The 10,110-nt window shown below is 42.5% G+C and overlaps 1 protein-coding gene across 1 annotated transcript; it reads left to right on the forward strand.

The window, feature by feature from the left end:
* The first annotated feature begins 5,244 nt into the window (after nt 1–5,244).
* Nucleotides 5,245–7,938, forward strand: LOC139062389 (uncharacterized). Its single transcript, XM_070543195.1, has 2 exons — nt 5,245–6,767; nt 7,161–7,938. The coding sequence occupies exons 1-2, from the start codon at nt 6,283–6,285 to the stop codon at nt 7,912–7,914; spliced, it is 1,239 nt and encodes a 412-aa protein (XP_070399296.1). The 5' UTR covers nt 5,245–6,282; the 3' UTR covers nt 7,915–7,938.
* The last annotated feature ends 2,172 nt before the right edge of the window (nt 7,939–10,110 follow it).

Here is a 10,110-nt window from a genome sequence, read left to right on the forward strand (position 1 = left end):
ATCGTTTAATGTCAAAATAAGTATTAATAATTGTTACATTTATTTCATTGATGCAGAACCTTTGTATGGCCATAAGAGGGGGTAGATGTATGTAGGATGGGTCATCATTAAAATCAGGTTTTTGTCTAACCTCGTTTATTAGATGAAATATTTTTAAAATTAAATACACAAGTCTAAATGATTTACATTTATCATACCTTTTGTAGTTGAAGAATTTGCTTCTGTATCATCAAAATCAGTTACAGCTGCAGGGTGCAGTTGTTCAGTTTCTCAGGGAGACGTGCCTCATCTCCACCTTAGTGCCTCCTCCAAGCCCCTAGGACCATTTGGCTCAAAGCAAGTTTAGTACACATATGACCTTGTTTGTAAAAGTTATCACAGAAGTCCACATGTACCAACTATTAGCATACAAAAAAACTAATCTTAACAAGAGTCATGGTTACAGAACTGATCAGAATATGGTTTATTAATTATACCCATGCAGGGAGAGACTGATTACAATCTGTACGTCTGCTCTGACGTCACAGACCACATTTCTGCTCATTTAGGGACAACAATGTTGTGCCCTCATCTTAGATAAACATACAGTGCTGAACAAAAATGAGTACACTCCACTAAATTCATCAGAAAACATTTAGTTTCCTTTCAGAATCAAAATTTTCTATTGGATACCATACTACAAAATATTCCCACAAACGTGGGCCATTGATTGCAAACAAGATTTGTTCATTTGCACACAAAAGGTGATTTTTCTAACAAATCTGTTCAAGCCCATGTTGCAAAAATGAGTACACCCCAGTTTTACTCTTAGGAGAAAAGCCACACTTAAGAAAAAAAACTCAACCACAGGTGAGTAAAGATTAATTTAAGAGGTGTCCAGCAGACAGGTGACTATAAAATTATTTACAAATTAAAGCCCTTCCAATTTCATGCTGTCAGCAATGGCTCCACATGGAAGAGAAATGCAACAACATCTGAGAAAGGAAATAATTTCTTTACACAAAAAAGGCGAGGGCTACAAGATCAGCAAAGCTTTACATTACGGTCTAAATACTGGAGCAAAAGTGACCCAGAAATTTAAAAAAGATGGAAGTGCAACCATCTTACAGAGACGTCCAGACCATCCACATAAGTTAACAAGTAGACTAGAGCATCTTCTGATGAGAAGGGTTGAAAATCACCATGCAAGGTCACTACAGCTAGCTAAAGTAGTAGAAAGCTAAACTGGAGTGACCGTTTCCGGTGACATCATACAGCACACACTGGCGTTCATGGGTATCGTCCAAGAAGGAAGCCTCTCCGAAAGCCCATGCACAAAAAAAGCACACCTAGGATTAGCTAGGGCCCATGCTGAAAGAGAAGAAGACTACTGAGACTTTATACTCTGGAGTGATGAGACAAAGATCATTGTTTTTGGAACTAATGGTTTTAAAACTGTACAGCGTCGTAAAGGTGAGGACTTCAAAGAGAAATGCATGGTGCCTACAGTAAAACATGGTGGTGGCAGTGTCATTATGTGGGACTGCATGAGTGCTGCTGGTGTTGGGAAGCTTTCATGATACCATCATTTCATTGATGGTATCATGAACTCAACAACGTACTGCTCTATACTGATGAAGATGCTGCCATCACTCCGTGCACTTGGTCGACTTGCATTTTTCAAGACAACAATGATCCAAAACACACATCTAAAGCTACTGTTACATTTCTGAAGATGAACAGTGTGAAGGTGATTGAAAGGCCAAGTCTCCTGATCTGAACCCAAATACCTGCGGGGAATTCTGAAGCAGCACGTTGAGCATCACTCTCCATCCAGCATCCAGGCTCTAAAAGAAGTTATTCTTGAAGAATGGAAAAAGATAGATGTCACAATATGTCACCAACTTGTTAATTCCACACCTAGAAGACTTGTTGCTGTCTTTGAAAATCACAGTGGTCATACCAATACTAGATGTCGTAGTTTTTGTTGTGGGGTGTATTCATTTTAACTTCAACCAATTTTAGTAAAACTGAAGATTTAGTGATCGGAGTTATATTATTAACCTCAGTAAACAAGTGACGCACAAGCTGGATGCACCTGGAGCAGAGCCTCTGGACACATGGATGCAGCAGAATAAAAGAAATAAAATAACTCACAAATCCCATAAAAGGCAGCATCAGGTGTGCCAAGTCCCATGCACTGTCACAAAAAGAAGAAGAAACTTCGACACAACCACATGACCTGCAGAAGAAAAAACAGGATGTAAACAAATAATCTAAAATGAAAGAATAAACAAACAAAAGGACAATAACAGTTTAAAAAACATTGAGATACACAAGAAAGACACAAACATCACACAACACAGAACACCCACACAAATCAACACTTTATCATATAATCCAACTCCAAATCCTGCAGCACCAACAGTCCAGAGGGATGGGTAGATCCATGCCTGCATAAAAACATCAAACCTAACCTGGAATGAGAGGTTGATCTGGAGGTCATAAGATGTGTTTGCATACTAAAAATCAAGAATTCTGGATGTTTGTTTATTATTCTGACAGGTGGCAGGTTCAGGCCTGGTATAATTTGTCCCCCCGTAACTCTATTGAAAGCTAGCATAAAAGCCATTATCTTTAGAGAGAGGTACATGGCTCGCATTTTTAAAATCTGCTTATTGAGTGAAAGAAAATCTCTTTAAATCTAGATTCATCAGAGTTCTGAATAAGTCTGGGCCTAACTTTATTGAGTTGCTATTTCATTACAATCATATTACCCTGTGGTCAGCAGCTGTTTTCAGGAATATGTTTCTCTCCAGCAGACTAAACTTCATGGTGATTAGCAAAAATCAGAGCTGACGGTGTTTTTATACGACGGTAAAACGTTATTCCACGAATCAAGGCGCAGCTGACTAGAAGCGTGTGAGGAGGTGGAGCCAGGAATACGGTGAGGCACCGTCCCCAGTGAGATCAATGACCTAGGGTGATTTACATGTTATTGCAGCTTGTTCATCAGAAACAGCCCACTACAGTTTAAAACCAGCTATTCCAGTTTGTGCTGACAGAGTTCCTCAGGTGAGAAGCAACAATAGAAACTTTATTTAAACCTACTCAAAGTACTATTGTTTTCTATTTGATTCTATAATACAGACAGCGAGTCACATAACTGGTGTTGTGTTACAAAGATAAGAGGATCAAATGAGCTTTACTACTAAGGAACAGTTTGTCTAGTTTGTTAATCAAGCCAATAAATATAGAGATGGGTTAATAAAGGCAGATAGTCGAGTGAGGTGTGATGACAGTATTAAATATAACGCAGCCTCTCTTCATCTTGTTTGCAGTTGTATCTTTAGAATGTTGTAATGAGAAGGGAAGACGCACACACACACACACACACACACACACACACACACACACACGCATACACACAGACACACACAGTTTTGGGTTCATTTTTTGATAGAGATGTTATTGAAGTTAATCAGCTCCAGAACAAAGACATCATTATCGAAACTATGCAAGCAAATCTTAAAATATTTTATATTGTTGTGTCTAATAACTAAATCAAAAATGTCCTTGAACTTTACCAGGCGAAGATGCAGAGGACAATGGTATTTTATCCAGGAAAGCTGAGTGTGGTTTTCCGTAAGGGGCCCCTTGGATATCTCCTGCAGGCGCCCTCTCCTGAAGCCAAGCGCATCAAGGATGACCCCAGTTTGCAGGACAGGTCTGCGTCCATGAAGGAGGACATGGTACGGAAAATGCTTTGGCCACAGTTCGTAGGAGAGGAGGGGATACCACCGACATTACAGAGCTGCTGGGAGACTACATCCTTCAATTTGGAAAATATAAAGGAAGGTGGCTTTTAGAAAATGATGTGGGATACACTTTGTACCTCATTAAGAACCGCCAGAAGGAGGAGGATTTGGGTCTGTAGCTCAGCTGAGGATCACAGCAAGGTCAGCCTGCAGACATTTGTAAAGTTTGCTCTCAGTTTTGCAGATCAAGTCTGTCCTCGGCTACGAGGCAGGTGTTGTCAAAGCCTCTTGTGAAGATGAGCAGCAGGTTGGCTTTGGCTCCTGGGCCAAAAGCACATGGAAGGAAATCTGGGACAGTAGAGCTGATGGGTATGCTGACTTCATCTTGAAAAAGAGTTGCCTCCCCGGGACACGCATGAAGAAGCTGCAGCAGTACCTGCAGGGGAGACATCAATCTGCCTCAGCTTCTACACCCACTGAACAGGATACAAGCATGCCACCTGAACCTCTGCATAAGAAACTTGATTCATATCTTGTTTCTCATTTTTGAAATGACAGAAACATGTAATGTTTGACATTTATCCTGAACTGATATCATATTTGTCATTCTGTGTGCTGTAATCTTTGTCCACACTACAGTAATGGACGAGGACAAAGAGTTGGAGAGCACCATGTTGAACATCTCACCCTCTGACCTGCTGAGCACGAGCAGTCGGTAACACTGTTAATGCAGTCAGTTTATTCTTGAGTCTTACTTGCAGTTGTGTATCCCATTTCTTGATGTTTGCTTTTTTTGTGTGTGTGTAACCAGTTTCTGTAGCTGCAGCAAAAAGAGAAGAGGATGTGTCAAGAATACTTCCACGAGCAAAACCAGGGTTTTAAATGAGAGGTTTCAGGACTGGAGAGCTATTCTCTTGCATGAAGAATTGCCATTCAAAACTGAGCCGTGTTCTGCCTTTGCTTTTTGTCATGGCCACGTTCTGGCCAGGTTCCTGTTCCACGTGTCTCTTCCTACTGTTGCACTAAAAGTCCTTCAGGACTATGAATTCCTGCTGAGAAGATGTGATTCCAGACACAGTGAGTATGTGTTATTTTTATTTTTTGCATGTCTTGTACACTAAAAACATTGAAGTGGGGGTTTGCACTATAAGTTGAATGCATGCTTGTGCACTGGGTGCTGTTACTCCTCCTGCTTAGGTTGATTAGTGAGAGGTTGTTACTGACCTTCCCAGTATTATGTGTAAAGCTGTGGTAAGCAGGAAAAGTAACTGTGTGAGTTTGAGTTCATACGAACACCAACACCTGCACACTCTGTAACTGCTGGAATAACTGATGCTTGTTCTTTTAGTCCCGTCTGCAACGCTGTCCAGACCTCCTCCTGATGCACCAGAGCAACTGGAAACCTCAACAGTTGATGGTGAGAAGATTCAAGCTCTGTTTTCTCAACAGTTTTTTTTTATCAAGGCTACACAAAGACTTTTTTCTTTACCTTGTTCTGGGACCAGTGCCAACCAGTAAACAAGGGAAGACACCTGTGGCCCTGCCACCAGAGCTGGCCTTCCTGGCAAAGGAAACATCAAGCTTCACAAAGAGCCTGGAGTCATCTAACGGTAGATCTCCACTAATATTGAACTAAACATCTGTTTATTGCTGATAATTGCACAACTACATCACATGATTTGATCTGATCCATTATTCCTGAAACAACAACAGAAAGATGGCTCCGTTTTTCAGATTCAAACACAAGATCTGCTGGCTCCTCTGCACAGAGAATGCTTGATTTTGAAGACAGAGGTGAAAAGGGTGAGAGTGGAAATCATCTAGACAGCTTTTTTTTAACGTTTTTACTTAACTTTAGCTTAATCATTTGTTCCACGCATTCTTTAACATTTGTTTTGACTGAAAGGACTTTAAAATCATCTGTCTTTTTGAATATCAGTTCCCTCGGCCCAGCCACCTGCTCCTTCACTCTTGCCTGACCGGGACCTTGATATGAACAGCTGGAGCTGTTCTCAGCACCAGAAACTGTGGATGAAGACAGAAATACAGGATCTGGGACTGTGGCCTAGCTCTCGTCCCGTTCGCGTCGTTGGGAATGCAGTTCCACTCTGGCGTCTTCCTCCACAACCAGAGTTGATAGACACAGTGGCCGACCTCCCATCACCCAACTTCTTCCAGCTGCACCCATTTTTCATCTGGAAGCCTGAAAGCAACATCATGATCAGACTGAGGAACAATTACAACCTGCCCTGTCTTCATGGGTGTCATCATCCTCAGGTGGTCTCTGCTGGCGTGGGTAGGCCTCGGGTGATTGTTGGCACCAGTGGATGGTATTACATCTTTTCCTCCAGACTTTGTTGCAAGTCTTGTCGGAGAAACTGGTTTGCAGACAGTCCCCGGTGGCTGCAAAAAGCTGCCCAGCCACTTCACAAACATTCTGCCTGCATTTCTGACATATAAGAAGGCCATCTGCAAGTCTGTAATGGATGAGCTGAGGCGCACGGGCAAATCACCATCAGACATGGCAAACCAGGTGAATTAACTCATGCATCTCAAATATGAGCGAGCTCACCTGGCATACCTGCAGGCATTTGAGAGCGTTTGGGATGCTGAGGCAGGAGTTCATGGACAGAAGACCACTGGGCAGTTTGTGAGAAAGGAAAATGCACCACGTCCGTTTGGCTCATATGAAGATGTCAGTGGGTGGTGTGGAATTTCTGTTTCCAGCTTCTATCTCACCGACTGTCTGCTGGAAGAGTACAGACGCCAAGAGCCAGCCATGTCCAGGCTCCTTCAAGGTTCTTTTGGACAGACCTTCAGGTCTGACCACACCAGACAAGTTGCACGCAAAGTGACACTTGCATCAGGGACAATGTCTAGCTTTGCGATCATGAACGAAAACTGGTTGATTGTTTCCTGGGTGATGGTTCAGTTTGAGGCTGAGAAGTCCTTGAAGCCGATGTACGAGGGAGTGGCCAGGAGGTACGCTGAAGCTGAAGTGGAGAAGGCAGGCTACCACTGGGTGGGCAGGTGAGAGCAGACATCTTCTCTCTTCTTTACCTTTCAATCTGCTAATGATCATGATTGTGGGTTTGATTATGTCTGTTTTAAGGTGAAACCTTAGCGATTAGGAGAAAAAACAAATGGCTGACAAACGAAAACACAATTCTTTCATTTTATTTTTAAAAAATACGTTTCTAATAAATTAGAAAATGTTGGAAGAAATTCATGAAACTGTTATAATACACAGTGATGCAAAAGGAAAAAACATTAGGAAGAAGTGTTTATTGTTTATCAAGATAATGACCAGCTGTTTGATGACATCATCCTAACAGAACCAGGAAACCTGGTGCTCAGAGAGCAAACACAGCAGACAAAAACATGATTCTAATCATTCTGCATCTTTGTGTATCTTCCGATCAGGGATTGCTGTGCTTCTTTCAAGATCCCAGACTCCATCCCTGGTGAACATTTCCTCTGGGATGCTTGGAAGACAACCCCTGCCATTGTGAATGCAGCTACCTCTGGACCAGTGACTAATACTTGTGCCTCTCGATCACATTACAACCCCAACATTGCAATAAAACTGGACTTGTTTCACTGTCTCAGGCGCTTTTCAAGGGAGTGTACGTCTGAGCATCACCCCCTCTACAGCAGTTTCTGCCAGCTTCTCTCTTCTGCCTTCTCTGTGGTGGATCAGGAAGACCTCAAGAAGCTCCGGGACAGCTACGAATTCTGTGGTATCCGGCCAGCCAATCCCACCAAACAACACATACGGGAGCACTGCAGGACCAAGATACCACAGCCCACAGAGCACCTGGACAGAGTGGAAAAAGTGATCAACCATTTTCATCTGGCTAAGGATCCAAACGACGTCCCTCTGTTTAAACCCTCCATGCTGAAGACATGGCGCATACAGCAAGTGCATATTCTCCGTGAATGCCTCAGTGACCCTGAAATCTCCGAGAGGATCATGTACAGGTATGGTGGCACTCTTCAGCTTAACCATGTACCTGGAGAAGGAGCAAAGGTCAACATCTGGATTCCTGTCAGAGGTACATCACAACAAGAGGGTTACCATTTCCACCAGGCCCAGAGGATCACCGGAACCCATGCCTCCACTGAACTGTTTCAGGCGCAGGGAGTGACAGGAGTGGCAAGATGGAACTACCAATGACTGGTGGATCTTAAGCAACCAGACGTCGTCCTCCAACTTGGGTTCAGCTCCATCTGTCAGCCCTCCACTCTCTGCTGGTGGCCTCCTGAAAGAAGATGTTCAGGAATTTCTAACCACACCAGGTAAGTCACTGAAATGTTTTCAACATTTTTGCACCTTATTGTAGATAGTTCACCAATCAGCTGAGTAAGCATGACCATTTCAATGTGTTTCAGATCTTTCATGTGCTCCACCTCTGCCTCTGAGAGCCTACCCAAGTAGCGCCCGCGTTGGACCCATAAAAACAGGTGGGTGGGTCATGGACACCACCCATGAAAGAGGCCATTGATGACCTGCTGCAGAAGCACCGTGGGGACAAGGAGATGCTGAAGCTTGTGGATCAGGAATACGCAGCCATTGTTCATTGTGCTGATCCTAACAGCCTTCTGCATCCGACAACCAGACTACACATCTCCCGCTACGTGAAGCACCTGCTGAAACTGCTCAACACCAGTTCTTCTTTGAACATAAGCCCAGAGAAACTGAAGGATACACAACAACTGTGGCACTCTTTAACAGAGGGGAGTGAGTCATCCCATGTTCATGTGGTCACTACTGAGCCAGCTACTTTCAACCCTCCTGCACCTGCTTTGTCCTCACCTCTGACTCAACACTCTCTGGAAAAAATCGTAGAGGGCATTTTGAGCAAACAGCAGCAGCAGCTCCCGCCAGGGCAAAAGAAAAGACAGACAAAGACCTGTCTTTCCTGCGGACAGCCAAAGTCTCAATTTGAAACTGATGGATCCTCGATCCACTTTTTCTATCAACGGGGGCATGTGCGGTATTTTTACTGCTCACAAAAGGTGCACCAGAGCTATGCTGCTGAAGGACTCTCTAACCCTAAAATGTCCTTTGAAGATTTTTCAGCCACTGACTTTTTTCAGAGAGAACTGGACGCAACCAAGACGCGAGTGCAGGAGAAGACCGAAAAGAAAAGGCGAAGGACAGAATCGCCGTCTCTGTAGGTTCATGGAGCTGAAACAGGGACCCAACAGCCCACACATCCACACAGGATTCCCCGGAGTGGCAGGAAAATATATTTACTGTCCCTCCAAGGTGTTCGCTCTTTACCAAAGCCAGGGAATGGTCAAAGAGATGAGCTGGAAGGAGTTCAGTAAGTCTCCTTTCTACGAGGCAGAAAAGCAAAGATGGGTGGAGGAAAAGAACAAATGAACAACTTGGGTTTATTTAGTTCGTTGTAGTGTATTTATGTAAATAGAAAATGTTGTAAATCCTCAGAGGATTGTTTCATTGTTTTTTTATCCTCTCTAGGTTACTGATCAGATGTAAATTTGCAAGTGTAAGTTTAACATCTGTACTTGTTTTTATTTTGGTTTGTCACTGGAACATTGGGACTAGTTTGTTTCTTTGTATATAATGTATATAGTTTTTAAATTAAAATACCATCATAAATAGATATTTGAAACATTGGTTTCATCTGGTTCATGTTCAATAAAAAACAAATTGTTCTATAGTTAATTGCACCAAAATGTTATTTAAATTGTTGCTTACAGCAGCTACTTGTACATATCAACATCTGCTGGCTCAGTTTGTCTGGAGCAACACATAAACAAACCTTGCAGTTGTGAAAGTCACCAATACTCACTGTGAATGCTGCATTTAAATGAAAAGCTTTGGCAATAAAATATTTTTGTGAGAACATTTTATGTTGTCATAAATACGAACAATGGAATGGGGTTTGAAAATCATTTACAAAACACTTTCACTTATTTATCACAATGTTTGAACAACAGCTTTTATTTTGTGCTGTTTGAACAGATCAGGAAGGAAGATAAGTGATGGTTTTGATGTGGCTCAGCTTCAGCATCCTGCAGCAAGGAATGCTGCATTTTCATTGGCTGTCACTCTGTTACAGCTATTCATGGCTGCCCTTTTCACACTAGTTCCCTGACTGACCGAAGGGACTGGTTTAGTTTAGTGTTTTCCACTCAGTTCTCATGCAAAGTTTTATTTTCCAGGATTTTAGCTTTTGAGCTTCACATGAAAGCAGATTTTGTAAACTGACATTCTGACTCGATCTAATGTAAAAGCGTAAAAGCGGAAAACGTTGTTACGTGTTACCCTTAAAGCTACAAAGGCAAATTCGGAAAACAAACTAGCTTAAAAAATGTTCATGCCTCTTAACGTTCTAGCATA

The sequence above is a fragment of the Nothobranchius furzeri genome, chromosome 13 (genome assembly GCF_043380555.1).
Source record: "Nothobranchius furzeri strain GRZ-AD chromosome 13, NfurGRZ-RIMD1, whole genome shotgun sequence".
Classification (NCBI taxonomy): Eukaryota; Metazoa; Chordata; class Actinopteri; order Cyprinodontiformes; family Nothobranchiidae; genus Nothobranchius; species Nothobranchius furzeri.

Excerpts from the sequence above, each read along its gene's own strand:
- LOC139062389 (XM_070543195.1), top strand. The coding sequence starts at position 6,283 with ATGCATCTCAAATATGAGCGAGCTCACCTGGCATACCTGCAGGCATTT. Across the intron at positions 6,768-7,160 it reads GGCTACCACTGGGTGGGCAG|GGATTGCTGTGCTTCTTTCA; the intron begins GTGAGAGCAGAC and ends TCTTCCGATCAG.